This window comes from Bemisia tabaci, chromosome 10 (assembly GCF_918797505.1).
Source record: "Bemisia tabaci chromosome 10, PGI_BMITA_v3".
NCBI lineage: Eukaryota > Metazoa > Arthropoda > Insecta > Hemiptera > Aleyrodidae > Bemisia > Bemisia tabaci.
In genome coordinates, this window is record NC_092802.1 from 11,147,213 (window position 1) to 11,165,661 (window position 18,449).

General features: G+C 39.4%; 1 protein-coding gene across 1 annotated transcript in view; it reads left to right on the forward strand.

The window, feature by feature from the left end:
- The window catches only part of LOC109044680 (uncharacterized), a 36,699-nt gene that overhangs the window by 728 nt on the left and 17,522 nt on the right, over positions 1-18,449 (forward strand). Inside the window, 7 exon segments of the mRNA XM_072305315.1 lie at positions 882-1,405; positions 2,217-2,626; positions 5,009-5,236; positions 5,909-6,115; positions 6,118-6,159; positions 8,642-8,711; positions 14,338-14,576. Coding sequence (XP_072161416.1) covers positions 900-1,405; positions 2,217-2,626; positions 5,009-5,236; positions 5,909-6,115; positions 6,118-6,159; positions 8,642-8,711; positions 14,338-14,576 — 1,702 coding nt within the window. The 5' untranslated portion in view covers positions 882-899.

The following is an 18,449-nucleotide window of genomic DNA, read 5'->3' on the forward strand; positions in this document are numbered from 1 at the left end:
TGTATCGAATACGATCTATAATAGACTATAATGCTATTCGGGGATCACAGACCGACGATAGCGCATCTTGACGGATTCTTCTGGAACTACATTTACGGCTCTCGCGGGAGATTCAAATATCACGCCACGACTTCCTCCTCAGCCTGCTTGTTCCGTTATATCCATGTTGTGAATTGCGAATTAGAGCTGAGAATATTTACCTACCTTGTTCGGTAACTATTTGCATGCAATATTCCGCTTGAATTACATTTATTACCCTTTAATTATTATTCAGTATGATGAAGGGTGGCTTATACCTTCAAAATTGAATTTACCACGTAAAAGAATAGCAATGCATTTTCTCTACATTTTTTTTACATATGATTCCGAATGTTTTTTTTTTTTCGACATTATTTTATCGTTTGTTGTGCCTCAAAATAACAGTGATGCAAAACTCTTTGCTATTTTGAATGAGAGTTTTGTAAACATATTTCGCTCTGAATTTTGAGTCATCATGCTTCTGGTGTTCTTTACACGGTATCTCAGCCCCTCAAAGTGAAGCTCCATGTATTATCTTCAAAAACTTAACTCCTTCTTTCATTTTTAAATTTTAATCATTTCAAACATATATGTTGAAGGAAGTATATTGAAACCAGAAATTTTGTCTAATAGCAACAGCTCAGCGAATAACCAACTTTTGGAAAAGTACCCAGTTTGTATGTTTTCAACCAAAAAAAGGTAGATTTAAATTAAATGAGTGATGATTTTTTAGGTGGAAAAATTGAAAAAGATACCAATAATTTTTAGGTAAATTTTACTTGTCCGCTTTTACAACTCCTTCATACTGAAGGAGAGTGGAGGGTCTCTCTTTATCTAAACATTAGTTTCCGATCTGATTACAGGTAAAACCAAATGGACCCATGGATCTCTTAACCGATTCATTCTCCTTTCCGATCAACCCCTTTCTGGTCCTCATCGGCGCAACCCTCTTAGCCTTTTACTACATGCCCCTCAACTACTGGGCGAGACGAGGCATACCCCACGTGTCGGCCCTACGATGCATCTACCAGACCCTAGCGGTGACCCTCCGGACTAAATCCTTCCACGAGATGCTTCATGAGCAGCACAAAGCTCTCGAGGGACACCCTTACGGTGGCGCGTACCTCTTGTTCAGGCCGACAGTGATCCTCCGGGACCCTGAGTTGGTCAAGGAGTGGCTTGTTAAGGGATTCGCCCATTTCCACGACCATGTCCCGAAGCCTGATGAGAAGAGCAGCAAACTTGCCGGGAACTTGTTCGCGCTTGGAGGCGACAGATGGCGCGCAGTGAGGACTAAGGTATCGCCCGCGTTCAGCCCTGCGACCGTCAGGTTCATGCACAGGACTTTGGAGGGATGTGCCCTGGAACTCAGCAGTCACTTGCAAAGGTTAGTGCATGCTAAGAGGTAAAGTCTCTGGCTGCTACGCGGCATCAAAAGGCTGCTTCATTCTCGGATATAATCGAAAACACAGGAAAATGCGGAAACAAGGCTAAAATACAAAATACAAAGGCAGGACGTTTCGGTACCTTACGGCACCATTATTAACTGCTAAAATAGAGTTAAAAATAAACAAGAAATTAAAATAAAAACTAGCAAACGGCGTTATATGGTGAAATTGGTATATATCTAATCGGGAGATTTTCAATATCAATTTCACCATGTAACGCCGTTTGCTGGTTTTTACTCTAATTTCTTTTTTACTTTTAATTCTATTTTAGCAGTTGACAATGGTGCCGTAAGGTATACCGAAACGTCCTGCCTTTGTATTTTGTATTTTAACCTTGTTTCCGCATTTTCATGTGTTTCTGATTGTCGTTGCCGTTTCGAGCTGCTTGTACAAAGTCTTTTTGCTCTCGGATGTATTTGAACATTCAGAAATAAGCTGTTTAAACCTGTCAATAGCCGCAAAAAATTAGAATTTTTTTTAAAAAAATCAAAAAATTAAAATCGGCAATATATCTCCATGATCGGCTTTGAAAAAAACAAGGGGAGAGAGAAAGTAAAAATGATTTAGGTAGTCAGATAGTTGATGTATGTATCGACGGCAAGAACTATGTTGCACGCAAACTCTGTACCTATTGTTCCTTTTTGCATAAATCCGTCGATTTGAACAAAAACTGAATTCAATGTTGTCAACTTGTGCGACGGAGTGAAACTGTAAAACAACCAAGAAACCAAATTTTTCTTGAACTTTTAGGGTATGCGGAGCAAAAAGCGAGGCGGAAATCGACATGAAATCCATGGCGAAGAATTGCGCGATGGACATAATCGGAGCGTGCGCCGTCGGCGTGAACTGCAACGCTCTCGGCGACCCGGAGCACTGCGAGATGAAACCGATCGTGGAGGAGATCTTCGGCATCACGTGGAGATCCTCCGTCGCCAATCTCCTCACTTATATCCACCCCCGGCTTCCGGCGTGGATTCGCTTCCCCCGACGGACTCCCGAGGTAGAGCAGTTTGTCGCCGCCTTGACCAGGAGAGGCCTCCAGATGAGCGCCGAGGAGCGGGCTGGCAGGAGGGACTTCTTGAAAATTTTGGTCGAAAGTCGCGAGGCCGAGAAACTAGCGGCGGAAAATTGTGGTGCGGGTGGAGCAAGTGAAGATGAAGGTATGTTGGTTGACCTTTCCAAAAGGACATGGTAAATAATGAAATTGCTGATTCAACAATTTTGTGGTTTAAAAAAGTGTCCAACATGTTTCATTCTAGATCTTACAATGAAAAAATGCTGATTTAACCACCCCCGCAGTTGAGTTAGCTTCCCAATATTGTAAAATGTACATTCGAAACATGTCGAACACATTTCTTAACAATTTAATTGTTAAATCAACAATCCATTTTTTTCAGTGGAGGAAGAAAAGGTGGAGGGATAAGAAGAAAATGAAGACAGAGATCGAATAAAGAAGACAAAGAGGAGGAGAGAATGTCTTTTTCTTGAAATGTTTCTCGCAGTTTTTCCGCACGGCGCGGCGTAAGGTCGATGTCAGTGTATGGAACGCCGTTCGGGTTAAAACCGTTTTTCCGGCGCGCGGAAAGAACTTAGTGGTACGTACTGGTTCCTCGAAGCGGCAGGGAAATCACAAACAGACCACTGCACCGTAGTTTACACGCAATGCATGAAGGATCCTCCAGACTTGTAAGGCGCTATGCTGTGCGGTGTTCGCACCGTGCTGTACGCGCAATGCACGAAATATCCTGCAGTCTTGAAAGGCGCTACAATGCGTTCCGCACCGCGCCGCACTGTGCTTGACGCGATTATTCATACTTGCAATGTCAGCGGTTTTTAACTCGTAATTTTGAAGTTATTGTGAAGTTTGTTGGAATTAGTATCATTTCAAATATACATCAAAGATAAATCATTACATAAAATCCAACTAATTTTTTTTCTCTTCATTTGCATATTTTTATGAATAATTTTAAATTAAAGCATGCAAGTAAAACGACTTTTACGTGTAGGCTATTGACGCTGCACTCACGGATTATTCTCGAACTAGCGCTTCAAACGCATTTCCCCATCACTGACTTTGGAACGCCGTTCGAGTCAAAACCTTTTTTCCGGCGCGCGGAATAAAAGAGGCCGCGTTTCTTTGAAAAACTTTATTTTTCCAGATTCTTTGCCATTTTTCGTGTCTTCGATATATCTTCGCCAATCGCGTCACAACTATTTTTGTCGGTGCGGCGCTCGAAACCTGTTTCGTGCGCAGAATTTTCGATACATCGATTGCTATGCACGGATCGTGTCAAAACTATTTTTCCGGAGCTGTACCAGAAAATATTTCCGCGCGCCGAATTATCGCTATCGATTTTTCTGTGCGCGGAGAAAATTATCCCTCTGTTGACCGATGATCATTTCACCGTTGGAGGAGAAAAATTGAAGTGTTGCCGATTGAATTCAATTTTATATATCTATTCCAGTAAGTGCGATACCAAATTATGATGTGGGTATGAGTAAATCGCGAGGCATCACCATAGTATAACTGGACTTATTTTGTAGTTCCTCAAATCGGCAATAATCACGAATGGAAAGAATTCTATAAAATAAGGGAGGGCGTGGGAATACGAACAAATACTAATCGCACTCACTAGAATAGATAAATAAATTTGAATTCAGTCGGCAACACTGCAATTTTTCTCCTCCAACGGTGCAATGATCATCGGTCAACAGAGGGATAATTGTTTCCGCAAACAGAAAAATCGATAAATCGACACTTCGGCGCGCGGAACGCATTGTAGCGCCTTTCAAGTCTACAGGATACTTCATGCATTGCGCGTACAGCACGATGCGAGCACCGCATAGCGTACCGCCTTACAAGTCTGCAGGATACTTCATGCATTGCGTGTAAACCACGGTACAGTCGTCTGTTTGTGATTACCCTGCATGCCGCTTCGAGGAACCAGTGCGCTTCTGATCTTAATTGCAGGAGTTCAGAAATTCGAGCGATGTTTACTTTTTTTTTGTTGATGAAAGTGATAAAGAAAATATAATGATATATCGCTTTGAAATTGTTTTTCAATTTATTTGAAATCATTTAGGAGCTTTTGACTTTCTGTCCGGTTTTACGACGATTAAAGGAAAAATATTTATCTTAATTGCAAAGATTCAGAAACCTACACCGCGTAAAATTATGTTGGGTTTAATGCAAAGAGAATAGGACGAACGAAAATATCGCGTCGGAATTTTCGATAATTTTATTTGAGCTCATTTAAAAAAATCGTGGAAATTCCTCAGAAAAACTCTGTAGTTTCTTAAAAAAAAGGAAGTGGCGTGTAAAGTTGCGATCAGAAACATATACGCTTTTTTCGTGAGAGATGTAGACTGTATGCAATGCAAAAAAAATTGCAACTTATTACAAATCCATCGCAATTAATTTCCCCAAGGGAATTCCCATCCATTGGTGAATAGATAGCATGTAACTGTTTATTATACTTGAGAAACTCGTTGAAATAAATGTATGTGACAACTGAAAGAGACGCTCAAAATAATTGTTCCAGACCCGGTTTTCACGGAAAATATCATTGCTGGTGTAGTTGGACTATTCCTCTCGGCTGGACTGGAAAACGTAGCAGTCACCGTGACATTTTGTATGTTTGAAATAGCCCACCAACCAGATATTCAAGAGAAAATGTTCGATGAAATCCAGGCGATGAAACAAGAAACTGGCAGGGAAATAAACTACGACGACCTCAAGAAACTTGAGTATATAGAGCAGGTCGTTAATGGTGAGTAAAGTAGGTACCTTTATTAGTAAAACCGGTCGCAAAGGAACTTTGGCGATTACAATTTATTGAATTTTGGAAATTGCACCGTAAGCTCGGCAAGTACGTAGTTGCTCATAGGCATTTCAGCTTTTTGAGAAATCTCGCTTTATAAGTAGCCCTGTGACATAATTTATTTTCATGGGGAAAAGTATTTGATTTCTCCACTTATTTCACTTCATTGACCTTTTTTATTTTTAGTATTGGTATGTGTGGTAAGGTTTAGTTTGAGTTTTATGTAGAAAAAGTTTCATTCTTAAGGAAAGGTGAAGCTAATGAACAAGTCAGACCGAAAAATATTTAGAATAGGTTCAGAAGTTCCGAATTAATTATTTGACTTTCCTGGAAGCCACAAAAAATTGAGTATTATTTTAGACTTCAAAAAAAAAGTCGGTCGATTTTTTCATTCCTGAAAACACAGTTTGCTTTAAGCTGCGATGGTAATATTTACCAGGAAAGCCTTTTTTTCACACATTCTTCTCAATGTTTATTGCTCCCTTTCTTCCTTTGTTCCTTCCCTTTTTGTCTCCCACTCTTTCCTTTCTTGGTCGATTTTCTTTTTCCTCTCCAGAAATTTCTATGAACGAATTACGAATTATTTAAAATTTAAGAAATTCACAAATTCTTCAATTTCAGAAACACTGCGAAAATATCCAGCGGATGGATATATGAGAAGGATTTGCACCAAACCGTTCAAAATACCAAGTACATCAGTCGTGGTGGAGGAGAATACCAAACTGTTTATATCTACATATAGTATTCATCACGATTCAAAATATTTCCCGGAACCTGAGAAATTCGACCCAGAAAGATTTTCAGAGCAGAACATCGATAAAATTGTCCGGGGTCTTATTTAGCTTTTGGAAAAGGACCTAGAGCTTGCATAGGTGAGTTTTTTTTTCAGTTTCATCACAGGAAGGCCTGAAGGAATCCCCATAAAAATTATAACGCCTAAATATGGATTTGGGACACTAGCCACCCACTCAGACCCTACGATGAAATAAGCCTTTACTGCCGTGCTAAGGAAGAACGCTGTATGAGCCTTCAGACGTGTGAAGTTTCCTGCGAAAAAGACCGAATTTACCGAAAAAATTGTGAATACTTTTTCCCATCATTTTCAGATGATTTTGTACGCACTTCAATCTAAAATATATAAAAATTTCAAGGGAAATCATGCATGAATGTCGTCAAATACACATTTCTTATCAAGAGAAATTTGGCAACTTTCAAATGTTCATGCAGCGTTCTTCCTTAGCACGGCAGTATAACCCACTAATCTCCTTAAAAAATAGTAACGCTGTTCCCAACATTTCTCCTATCCCAGTGCCGCGTAGAAATGGGGAAAGGGGTGGTTGTCGAGGGGGTTTTGAATACACCTTCTACAACCCTTTAATTTCTTCCAAAAAAAAAAAAAAAATGTTATTTTTAAGATTTTTTCGGAATCTTTCAACTTCTCCTTTTTGAAAAATATCAGTTTACTAAAACAGAATAAATTAATTAATGAAGGATCCGTTTTCGAAGTTTTTCTGTTTCTGTCAAGTATATGTTAATGTGAGCATACTTTATTCAGCCTCAGCGTACATGTTCACTGATCAGTGTAATTTTGATGAGGGAACATTTCCCTTGATGCTCGCATTTCAACTTTGTTTAGCGATCCGACGATTCCCTGAATTTCATAACGCGCAGCGCATCAACAATAACAAAAATGCACGACGCTCAAACGCTTTCAGCGACAGAGCCCCAGGGCATTTTCATTCACGTGACAGCCGCGTTGTGATAGCAAATGAGCGCACTATTTCTCAGAATTTGTCTCAAAGTTTCAGCATACATCGATCTCGCAGCGTTTTCATATGCCATGCCAACCCCGTAAAGTTCCAGTTATACGACAAAAGGGTGGACTTACCAGCTTCGCTGCCGTGCTAAGGAAGAACGCCGTATGAACTTTCGAGAGTTGCCGAATTTCCTTCGATGAAAGGTTCATTTTCAAGGAAAGTTATGATTATTTTCCCTTGCAATTTTCAGGACTTTTCGGTGAAATTGCGAGCGAAATTATCTGGAAAATTGGAAGAAAATTATTCATAACTTTCCCATAAAATTCGCGTTTCATGAAAGGAAATTTGGCAACGTCTGAAGGTTCATACGGCGTTTTTCCTTAGCACGGCAGTTTAGGGCGATGCTTACCTCTCGTTGAGTTATAGTTTTGGCGTGCTAAGGAATAACGCCGTATGAGCTTCTAGACGTTGCCATATTTCTTTCAATATAAGACGGGGTACACGTGGATGAGTGTTTACTTCCAATTTCCAGATTATTTTATTCATATTTCAAACTAAATTGATTTGAAAATTTGAACCCAGTTTAAGAGGAACGCATCAAGTCGCAAAAAAATTTGAACCAAAAAGCAGTGGTTTGCAGTTTTACGCATCTTCCAAGGACGCGCTTTCACGGAAAACGATTTTACATAAAAAATACTTAAATTTATGACTTTTTTACGTGAAAACGTTCTCAAGAGCGTCAATCAATGAATAAATTTTACGTATTACTTTTTAATCAATTTTTACATATTTTTATAAGTAAAAAAAGATAAGTATAATTTAGTATTTTTCAGTTAAAAAATATGCTCCTAGGATCCATTAGACTCAATGTTATGAACTAAGTTAAATGACTATTTTCACGTTCAAAAATTGTTTTCTCGACTTTGAATAATTAACGTGGGGAAAGGCCGCGTTTAGCAGAGAAAAACCAGGCCACATCAGCTATTGCCAAATGTAACTGAGAAATTTAATTTTTCACAAGAGAACGATGTGCGACTTTTTTTTTTAAATTTCAAGGGATTTGCTTCATACTTTGCAGGAAATCCACGGAAATTTGCACACAAATCCGCACAACCGTTTTCATGTACAAAATCAAATTTTCCACTTAAATTTGGCAATAGCTGATGTGACTTGGTTCCTTTCTGCTTAACGCTGTCCAATTAACGACTGGTTGAATTGTAAGGTCCAGTTATACGATCAAATTGAGCCATCAAATTGGGCCTCTCATTGGTCGCATCCTCACCTCAGGTCTTTTCCCACCAATCAGAGCTTCAATTTGATGGCTCAATTTGATCGTGTAACTGGACCATAAAACTACTTTCAACGCATTTTATTTCCAAAGTGCGGCTTGGTGCGCTTTTGTTCAACTCGGGCCTTTCCAGAAAAACATTTTCGTGAATTTCTACCCAAAAAAATGTTGTATATCGTAGGAGTTTTGACAACACCCGAAAGTTCCTACGGAGTTTTTCCATAGAACGGCAGTATTCTGCTCTTGGCTCTTCAGCCTGAAGCTGACTTTTGCAATTTTCATGACGCTGTACTCTACTTTCTGTTTCAGCGCGCCACTGGGCCCTGACGGCCGTGAAAACGGTGGTGGTGACCCTGGTGTCCAACTACAAACTTTACCCGTGCGCTCGAACTCAAAAACGGATCGAATTTGACCTACAGCGTTTCAACTTGACCCCCAAGGGGGAAGTGTGCCTTCGAATCGTGAAAAGAGATGCTGTACCTTGATTTTTTCAAGTAGATTCTTTAACCGTTTTTTTCCAGTATAGGTTTGATCCCTTTATTTATATAGGTACCTAAAATTCTCAGGCATAACTGTGATTTTATTTTTTATATTTTCGGTAAAATTACATTTTAATCTTAAGTGTAACCAGAAAAAATGTGCATTTAGGAAAATTTCAAATACAGTCAGAGACACGCATTTTGTCGATAGCTCATTTTACAGTACTTTTTTCTGACTTCTTCTTCACTGTCCCGAAAATTCCTTTCGTAATGATTCTCAAAAATCCATGCTTTTTCCTTACCTTCCCTCGCTTTATCCTTACTTCACACGCATTTTTAACTATACCTATTCGGATTGGGACAGTGGAACGATGGAATGACGAAGGAATAAACCGAAAAACACGAGGAATCTAACCGGGATGTTGAATAATGGATTATGATAGGAAATCGCATACCCCCAAGGCTACATTCTTGAGTCTGTCACAAAAATCTTGAATTTTTGTAACTTTTCACCGAAGTTCCGTACCTTTTCGTACTTCCGTACCGACCCTCTGAAATCTTTCTTTTTCGGTGTACCTATCCGTAGTTGAATCAGTGAGAACGAAAACACACACCAACAGACCAACATGGTGGCTTGAAAATGCTCAATTTTCATTTAAGACGGTCAATTTTCCTAATGGTCATTGAAGTTCGCGAATCTGTTCCAACTTGGACCTTTGAAGTGCCCTTAAAGTGATTCGTCAAGCTCAAGTGACGTGTTCAAACTGGCATGCGATACATCACATCGATTAGGTCAAAAATCTCGGTAGATTCGGAATTTTTAGCAAAAAAATGACGAAAGCCCCTGCGCATGAGCTTAAAGAATCATTCTGAATCCAAAAATCGGCAAAATTCAGAGAAATGAAAGCAGAATCGTGTTTGGAAAAAAACTTCGCATTCGATTCAACTATCGATTTCTGTATCGAATGCGAGGTTTTTTTCCAAACACTTTTCTGCTTTCATTTCTCTGAATTTTGCCGATTTTTGGGTTTAGAATGATTCTTTAGGCTCATGCGCAGGGGCTATCGTCCTTTTTTTGCTAAAAATTCAGAATCTACCGAGATTTTTGACCTACTCGATCGGATATATCGTCGTATGCCAGTTCGACCACGTCACTCGAATTTGACGAATCACCTTCAGTACTTGTCTTCCGGCTCCAAAAATCTTTATCTTAGACTAACTTCGTCGCTTTTTGTGCAGTTTTGTATTTGTCTTTGATAATTCTCATTTTTTTGAGTCGGTATGTGTTTTCGTGCTCACTGATCCAATTTATCCGTGCAATACTGCCGTGCTAAGGAAGAACGCTATATGAACATTCGAGAGTTGCCAAATTTCTTTCGATAAAATGTTTATTTTTTAGGAAAACTATGAATATTTTTCCTTGAAATTTTCAGGCGTTTTACATCAAATTACAAACAAAATTATCTGAGAAATCGGTAGACAAACATTCAAAAATCTTCCTGAAAAATAGTGATTTTCCAGGGGAAATTTGGCAACGCCTGAAGGCTCATACGGCGTTTCTCCTTACACTGAAAAAAAATTCTCGGCGTTTTTACCACGGTCCATTGGTATATACCTTTACCATCTCACTTTTTTTTACCATTTATTGGTAATTTTACCAAGACAGACTGGTAAGCTTACCTAAAAACCGGTATTTTTACTGTTTTTTTTCAGGTAAGAATACCACTTTCATTGGTAATCAATTCCCGGTAACTTTGCCATTTCATCTCGGTAATTCTACCACAGTCGATAAAAAAATATTGGCGTTTTTACCAAGGTCCGGTAAAATTACCGAGAAAGTTCAATAATTTTACCGAGATTTCTCGGTAACATTACCATTTCCATAAATGGTAATTTTACCAAGAAAAAACTAGGATCAAATAGAACCCTGAATTCTCGGTACTTTTGCCCTTTTCTTAGTAAATATCCCGACATTTTTTTTTCAGTGCAGTTAATTCTGCCAGAAGAAAGATAAACGTTACTAAATACTGGCACAGGTAACCATTCCTCTGGCAGAATCGACTAGAAGATTGGTAGAATTTACTATTCCTTCACGCCGTGTGAAATACAGCCTGAAGGAATGGTGAATTCTACCAATCTTTTTTTTTCAGTGATGTTCAAGCAGGTCCCGTGAGCGCGGCACGCGGCAACAACGGGTTTTGATATCGAAAGCGCGGCCGGCGTGGAACGGTGGGAGAGCCAATTTGAGCACCTTGAAACAAAACGATGCTCCGCTGGACCCCCTTCCTTTCTCCGATGACCCCCTTCCTGCGGACACAATCCTCGATTCCCCGGTTCCACGGGCCCTCCGCGGATTACCTCGTTTTACCACGGAGCCGCGCACCGCTTTCTAGATTCGCGCCAGTCCTCCGCGGGCATCCATCGCCCATTCTTCGGTACCGGAAGGATTCCTAACGTCGCGGTCCGTGGTTCGATACCCCCTACGAGGGGTTTCTTAGGGTACGTGTGACGGTGGTAGTGCTGCCGTGATAGTGAAGAGAGCCGTAAGTGCAAAATTTTCGAAATCGAGTTTTCTTCAAAATTCGTCTAAACTCCTTTAGATGAAATTACTGAGACAGCTAAAACAGCAAAATTCATCCTAATTTAATGAGAACGAGACGTATGAAAAAGCCGTAAGTGCACAAAAAATGACACAGTTTTTTTCAAGACAGCCGTAGATGCATGAGAGCCAATGAAAACAGTGCTTTCCAGCGAAGTGCCGCCCTCTTCTGCCAATTTCTAACCTGAGAATGTGTTTGTTGTGTGTCCAAAACGCAACCACGAAAGCATGCAGAAGATAGCACTTACGGTTGTCTTGCCTAACAATAACCTGGCATGAAAATGAAAAATACCCTTTTTAAGTAATGGAAATAAAATCAGTCGATTTTTAATCATCCATACGATTTCTAGGAGTCTTCCGGACGACTAGTGGCAATTTGACAAAGAACGGAGGATTCTTCCAATAAAATGTTCTCGTCAGAAGCTTCTGAGCCCGTTTTCTCAAAACTTCATTTTTGCACTTACGGCTCTCTTCGCTATCACGGCAGAGCTTGCTTGCTTGCGAGCACTTGCTTTTAAATATAACTCTTTTGGTAACACTAATTCTCTGGATAGGATCCCTAACTTCGTGGTCCGTGGTTCGATACCCCCTCCGAGAGGGTTTTTGGTCCGTGTGGCGGCGGTAGTGGTTACCTTGCTTTTAAAGATAACACTTCGGGTAAAACTTGATTATCTGGATACCTATGGTACTCATTGATATCTAAGGTATATTGTGTCTATTTATCAGGACTGTGATCTTAATTATGATAGCTATACATAATCCTATCTAAGACGGTTCTTATAATAAAAAGGCAGTTTTTAGTGACTATTTGTCGTTTCTCTCACAAAAGAACGTAGCTACATTTCAATGTTGCCAGATTTTTCCGCGCCAATTTCAATTTTACCTGGAGAAGTTCGAGAACTTCAGACTGAAAATCTCACTAATTTTTCCACTGATTCGATGCAAGAATCAGACTAATTTTCGACGGAAATCGTTCAACAAAATTAAAATGTTTGCGTCAATTTTGCGTCAATTTTGCGTCAATTTTGCGTCAATTTTGCGTCAATTTTGCGTGACTCTATTAAGGAATAGAGTCACGTTCCCTCGTGCGGGAAACGACGTATTCTCTTTTCAGCTTTTGTCTCTTGGTTCATAATCCCTAAAAGGATCGACTTATTCAAAAGCACGGGTCCATATACAAAAAAGTTTAAAAAAATTTAAAATGTACGAATTAAAAAACCGAGAAGGGATTTCCTAGTGTAAAATGAATATACAATTTACGCAAAAAAAAGAGAAAAAAGTTTAAAACAAATTTGATTAAATTCCAAAAATAAGTTTATGTATAGTGACACAGACCGGAACGTGAAATGCAATACGCAACGTAAAAAATTGAAGATATAAGCAATATTTTTGGTGATTTAAGCTAATAAAATGTGAAAGTAAAACGCCTAAGGATACATTATGACATCTTTACATTTGAAGCGTATCTACCCGAAATCGTATTATTTTGTCAGTCTGTTTTAGTTTTTCCACCTTGAGATTTCCAAGTTTTTTTCCATTTTTCACAGTCGCAATAGCACCAGGAGCCGGTGGTTACCAAGTTTCTGACGCTTGACAGAGGGCAAATTTAGTTCGGGAGCCTGATGCTTCGGAGACTGTCTGAATGGGTTATTGTGATTTGAGGTTTTGCGGTTGCAATGCTAAGATTGGTTCGGAAGTGTTGTCCTGACTTTTGGTGCGGCGAGTAATGCGTGGTTTTTGTTCGGAAGGAATAGCAACAATATAGTCAGTTCCCAATAACGTGACTCATCACGAAGACATTTTATCACTTTTTCTTAGGTGCGATTCTTCAACTGCAGAAAGGAATTATGTATGACTTATAAAAAGTCCAGGAGTTTTGGATTATCCTCAAAGGTCACAAAAGGTAAGCAATGCTCATGATACTCGGAGTTTATTACAAAGGTAAATAAACTAAATGTGATTTGCCGGAGGAGCTCTGGCAGGATCCCTATCAGTAGCGGTTGGGTGTCGCAGAGCGCACAGAGGCACTGTAAGAGAGACATGTTAGTTAGTTATGAATAAACTAAACCATGCATGTATTACACTGGAAAAAGAACACATTGGATCTAGAGTCCAGACTCTTAAAAATATCGACAAGAAAAAATACTCTTGATTCAATCAGATTTAAGCTTAAATCAAAAGGAAATCCGCTCAAATTAAGAGGCTTGGTTCTTGATGTAAGCTTAAATCTGATTTAATCAAGAGTATTATTCTTGTCGATGTTTTTAAGAGTCTGAACTCTAGATCCAATGTGTTTTTTTTTCCAGTGTAGGAAAAGAAAAGAGAAAAATTGATAAAAATACAAGTTTTTTCGTCAATTTTTACGAAGTGAAGTTCACACGAGGCCCCTACTCTGCCGTGCTAAGGAAGAACGCCACATGAGCCTTCAGACGTTACCAAGTTTCTTTCGATAAAAACTTAATTTATTAGGAAAATTCTGAATATTTTTTCGCAAAATTTTGAGACATTTTTGCACGCAATTCACTCTAAAGTATCTGAAAATTTCGAGGAAAAATATGCATGGGTGTCGTCAAAAATACGTGTTTTGTCGAGGGAAATTTGGCAATGTTCATACGGCATTCTTCCTTAGCAAGGCAGTACTGTCAAACTTTCAAATAATCAGCAGCATTGATCGATGTTAAGAGACTCGGTGCTGAAAGCTCTTGGTCCTTCTTTGATTTAAAAAAAAAAAAAAAAAAACCAAAAATTTTGAAATACTGAAAACGAGATAGGTGTTTTTGCAGTTTCTTCTTTAATGTACTCTTCCAGCTACCGGGCTCATCCCAATTAGTAGGTCCACATCTTCCTCGTCCGAAGTCAACACCTTCGTTTTCATCTTTCAGTGACGTCACACCGAGCACCTTCGGCCGCACCTTTATTTGACCGAGAATCCGGCGGGACCAAGGTCACTCGAAGATGGCCACTCGGAGTGCCGGCCGCATCACCCGGACTCTCACTCCGGCTTTCCAGATATCCGCTAGACACAAATCCTCCATGGTTTCAGCCGAGGGCTGCCCCGTCCTGCACGGCACGGAGGCCAACGCTGTCGTCAAAGATTACAGCCAGGTCCCCGGCCCGAGACCAATCCCGCTGTTGGGGAACACATGGAGGTTCATACCGTTTGTAGGTGAGTGCTATGCTGCTATGATCTTGGTCAGAAAAAAACGAATTAGATTTTGATTCGAGTTTAGAGATCCTGTGCGTTTTGGCAGTTGCTAATTCACCAATCAAATTAAACAAACTGATTGCGGTGGACGCGCGGGTCGTAAGACAGTATGTTGGAGTGTTTTTTGTCAACGTACACTGGAAAAAAACACATTGGATCTAGAGTCCAGACTCTTAAAAACATCGACAAGAAAAAGTACTCTTGGTTCTATCAGAATCTAGCTTAAATCAAGAACCAAGCCTTTTAATTTAAGCGGATTTCGTTTTGATTCAAGCAAAAATCCAATTGAATCAAGAGTATTTTTTCTTGTCAATGTTTTCAAGAGTCTGGACTCTAGATCCTATGTGTTTTTCTCCAGTGTGCTGCTGTGGTCTAGGTCTGCAAAAAACGAATTAGATTTTGATTCGAGTTTAGGATTCCTGTGCGTTTTGGCAGTTGCTAATTCACCAATAAAATTAAACAAACTGATTGCGGTGGACGCGCGGGTCGTAGGACAGTATGTTGACGTTTTTTTTTTTTTTGCCAACGTGCGTTAAAAATTCAGCATAAAGCTGCACCAAACAGCGGTACACGGAATTTATGTCCACTTTTTTTACGTCCACAGACTTTTCGTCCACAATTTTTACGTCCACAGTTCTTAAGCCCACACTATTGTTAAGTCCATTACTTAAACGTCCACTAAGTTAAGCCCACAAATGTAAAGTCCACCAAAATCAAATTCAAGCGTCATATTTTAGTCCGTGTGTAAAATTATATTATCAATATCGAAATGAGAAAATTAAGAGAGAATGAGGTGTTGTTATCGTAACTCATATTTTAAATGAAATGTTAATTTCTCCTTTTGATTCATCTTTTCAAATTGTCTTTGGTAAATACTTGGTTTCATTTCTATTCTTGAAATTTCCGATTTAAATATGCCTTAAATGTACATTCTTTTTTTTTAAATGAAATTGATTACTTCATTTTAAAGACATTTACATTTTTAAAACGTGGTAAATATTTGTAAAACCTTTTCCAAGCAATGGAATCTATATGAATCTCAATGAGCCGTGGTTGTGATGAAAGAAACGATACAAAAATTAATAAAAGAGGAAAAAAACTAAAAGAGGAAAAAAACTAAGAAGCACACAATTTTTTGCTTTTAACTTATTTGTACATCGACCTTCTTGAGTCAAATACGTCCAATTTTGAGCGTTTATTTGCGCTTACACCACGCTGTAGCACAGTAAAAGCCCAAAATATAAAAGAATAAATTTGAATGCTTTGGAAATCATTAAATTTACACGGAACGACTATTATATTTTCAAAAAACACATTATATTTTCCAGTAGTACATATTTTTTTTGCATCAGTTTAAAAAGGAATAATCAATGCAGAGGGCGCAAACATTTCAAAATCATGAGTTGAAAAACGCTGACTCCGCGAATTTAAATATTATAGAGCCTAACACAGAGCGGAGCGGCGTGATAGCAGCGCAGAACGCGCACTGGCGCCTACAAACCTAACGGGATACTTCACGCATTGCGCGACGCGTGAAGTATCCCGTTAGGTTTGTAGGCGCCTATGCGCGTATCACGCTGGTTGCCTGCCGCGCCGCAACGCTTTAGGCAACTATTTCGCGTCAGAGGCGTTGCACAGTATCCTACAAGATTGAAGGCGCATGAAATAACTAGTTAAAGAGGACTTTCAATTTTGACTGCATCTGTTACTGAAAAATGTTTAATTTGGCATTGGAGCGTTTCCCAGGCTCCCGCTTTGGTTTTCATCTTATCATATCCGTGCAGTGTGCACATGAACATATGTTTTTATCTGCTCTCAGAGTCTGTTCTCTTTCATGACTTGATTCATGAATGAAATGTTTTTAAGAATGAAGGAACTCTTCACCTCTCTTAATTTAAAAATCTAAATATTCGTATATACTCCCATTTTCAAAATTCTCCGTAAAGACGTTAATAGCCTGTGACCTTGAACGTCTTAAAATATACTAACTAACTAACTAGTGGTAGTATGCATTTATTTTTGAGGTGGTTCCTGTCGTTTAAATGAGCAGAAAAAAATGTGGACATGACATGTCCACAATTTGGACAATTTTGGACATATTCATGGTTCGACATTAAATCATGTGGACTTAATAAAGACTGGACTTAACGTTTAGTGGACATAAATAGCGGTGGACATTTATTTAATGGACGAAAGGTAGGTGGACATAAAGTCCTGAAAGCCAAACAGCAATACCCGCTACAAATTCACTATTTATCTGGTTCACAGAGTCGGCACTCTGATGACAAGTTTTTTCATCCTCAGTCCGTGTGAAAAAAGGAACAGGCAAATAACCGCTAGAGTACCTATATTGAGAGAGTATGGCCACTGGGGCCCCATGGAGAGGCTTAGGACCCAAAAATGGCGGTGCTTTGTTTTGGTTCTTGTGGATGGGAGGGGGGTCATTGCCAACTTTTGACGGTTATCACCAACCGCACTTGCTGCCAACCTTACTACATCTAAGATAATTTTTCTCAAAAATTGCACAGGATAAGCCTTAAAAATATGTAAAGATGTCGCAATAGTGCATTTGAGTAAATTTCTCGTTACGATAAGCAAAGAAAACTACATTTTGAGTCATTTTGCATTAGGTACATTAATTTATGGCGTCCGCCATTTTTGGGTCCTAAGGGCTCCATTCAGCCTAAGATGGCTGAGCCAATCAGAGGTGATAACCCCAGTGGCCATACTCTCTCAATATAGGTGCTCAAATAACCGCGATGCGTTTTATCCGCGACGACTGATTGATAATGAGTTGGCAATGGTTTGCAAACTTTCAGCGAGTAACGGCGGTGTAGAGTGCAAGCACGGCTGCACGGGCCGGTATGATTGCCAACTTCCCGGCTTGAATAACGTGAATTTATAGTGGGAGTGAGTTCACCCCTCGGAAAAATGAAACGGGGTGGAAAGTTTGAAACGTCGCAATAGAGGTACATGGTTTTGCTCATTGGCCATTGATATCTCCGATTGATGCTCTGGAAATACCCGCTTGTATTTTTGTTTTTTCTTCTCCTCTTTTTCGAGAAAACTGATCAAAAGTTACGATGAGTTTCTTTCACAGTTGATAATTGTCAAAATTTTTACAGTAATTTCAAGGAGACATCGGTTTTCTTTATAGTTTCTTGAGAAAAAAGTGCGTCAATCATAGTCGCAGATTTTTAAGGAGGGTATGGATTCGATCGACATGAGTCGGTCGAAGAGTTAAAAAGTGAAGCAATCAACGTAATCGATCGACAACTGTAAATCGACCGACATACCCGTGAATCCGCAGAGAAACCCGTAAATCGATCGACAAACCCATGAATCAATCGACAAAACCCGTGAGTCGATCGATAGGCAAAGCCGTGAATCGATCGGAAGTTGTCGACCACATCACGTCAATCGACTCCCGTTGTAGTTTTCGATCAATTCATGTCGATCGAATCGAATCGGTGTTTAAAACATTCGTCGATTCATGTTTTTATTTTTTGATCAATTGGACTGCATTTTGCAATTTGCAACTATAAATTTGGGCTCCTCTGGAAAAACACGTATGTAAATAGGGAAACTAGTGGCACATTCGTTGTTTTTAAACCGGGCCAGAATTTATAGTTCCAAATTGCAAAATGTAGTCTAATTCATGCCATTCGAATCCATACCCTCCGATTTTTAAACGTTGCATTGGAGATACAAGCGCATTTTTTGACTTGAAGCCATCTGTACGATGCTTGGCGTCCGATTTCGCTGCTGACTATACAAAGTAATCAGCCAGGTTTCCAATTGTCATTTTGGGCCGATCTGGCATTTGTTGAGGCC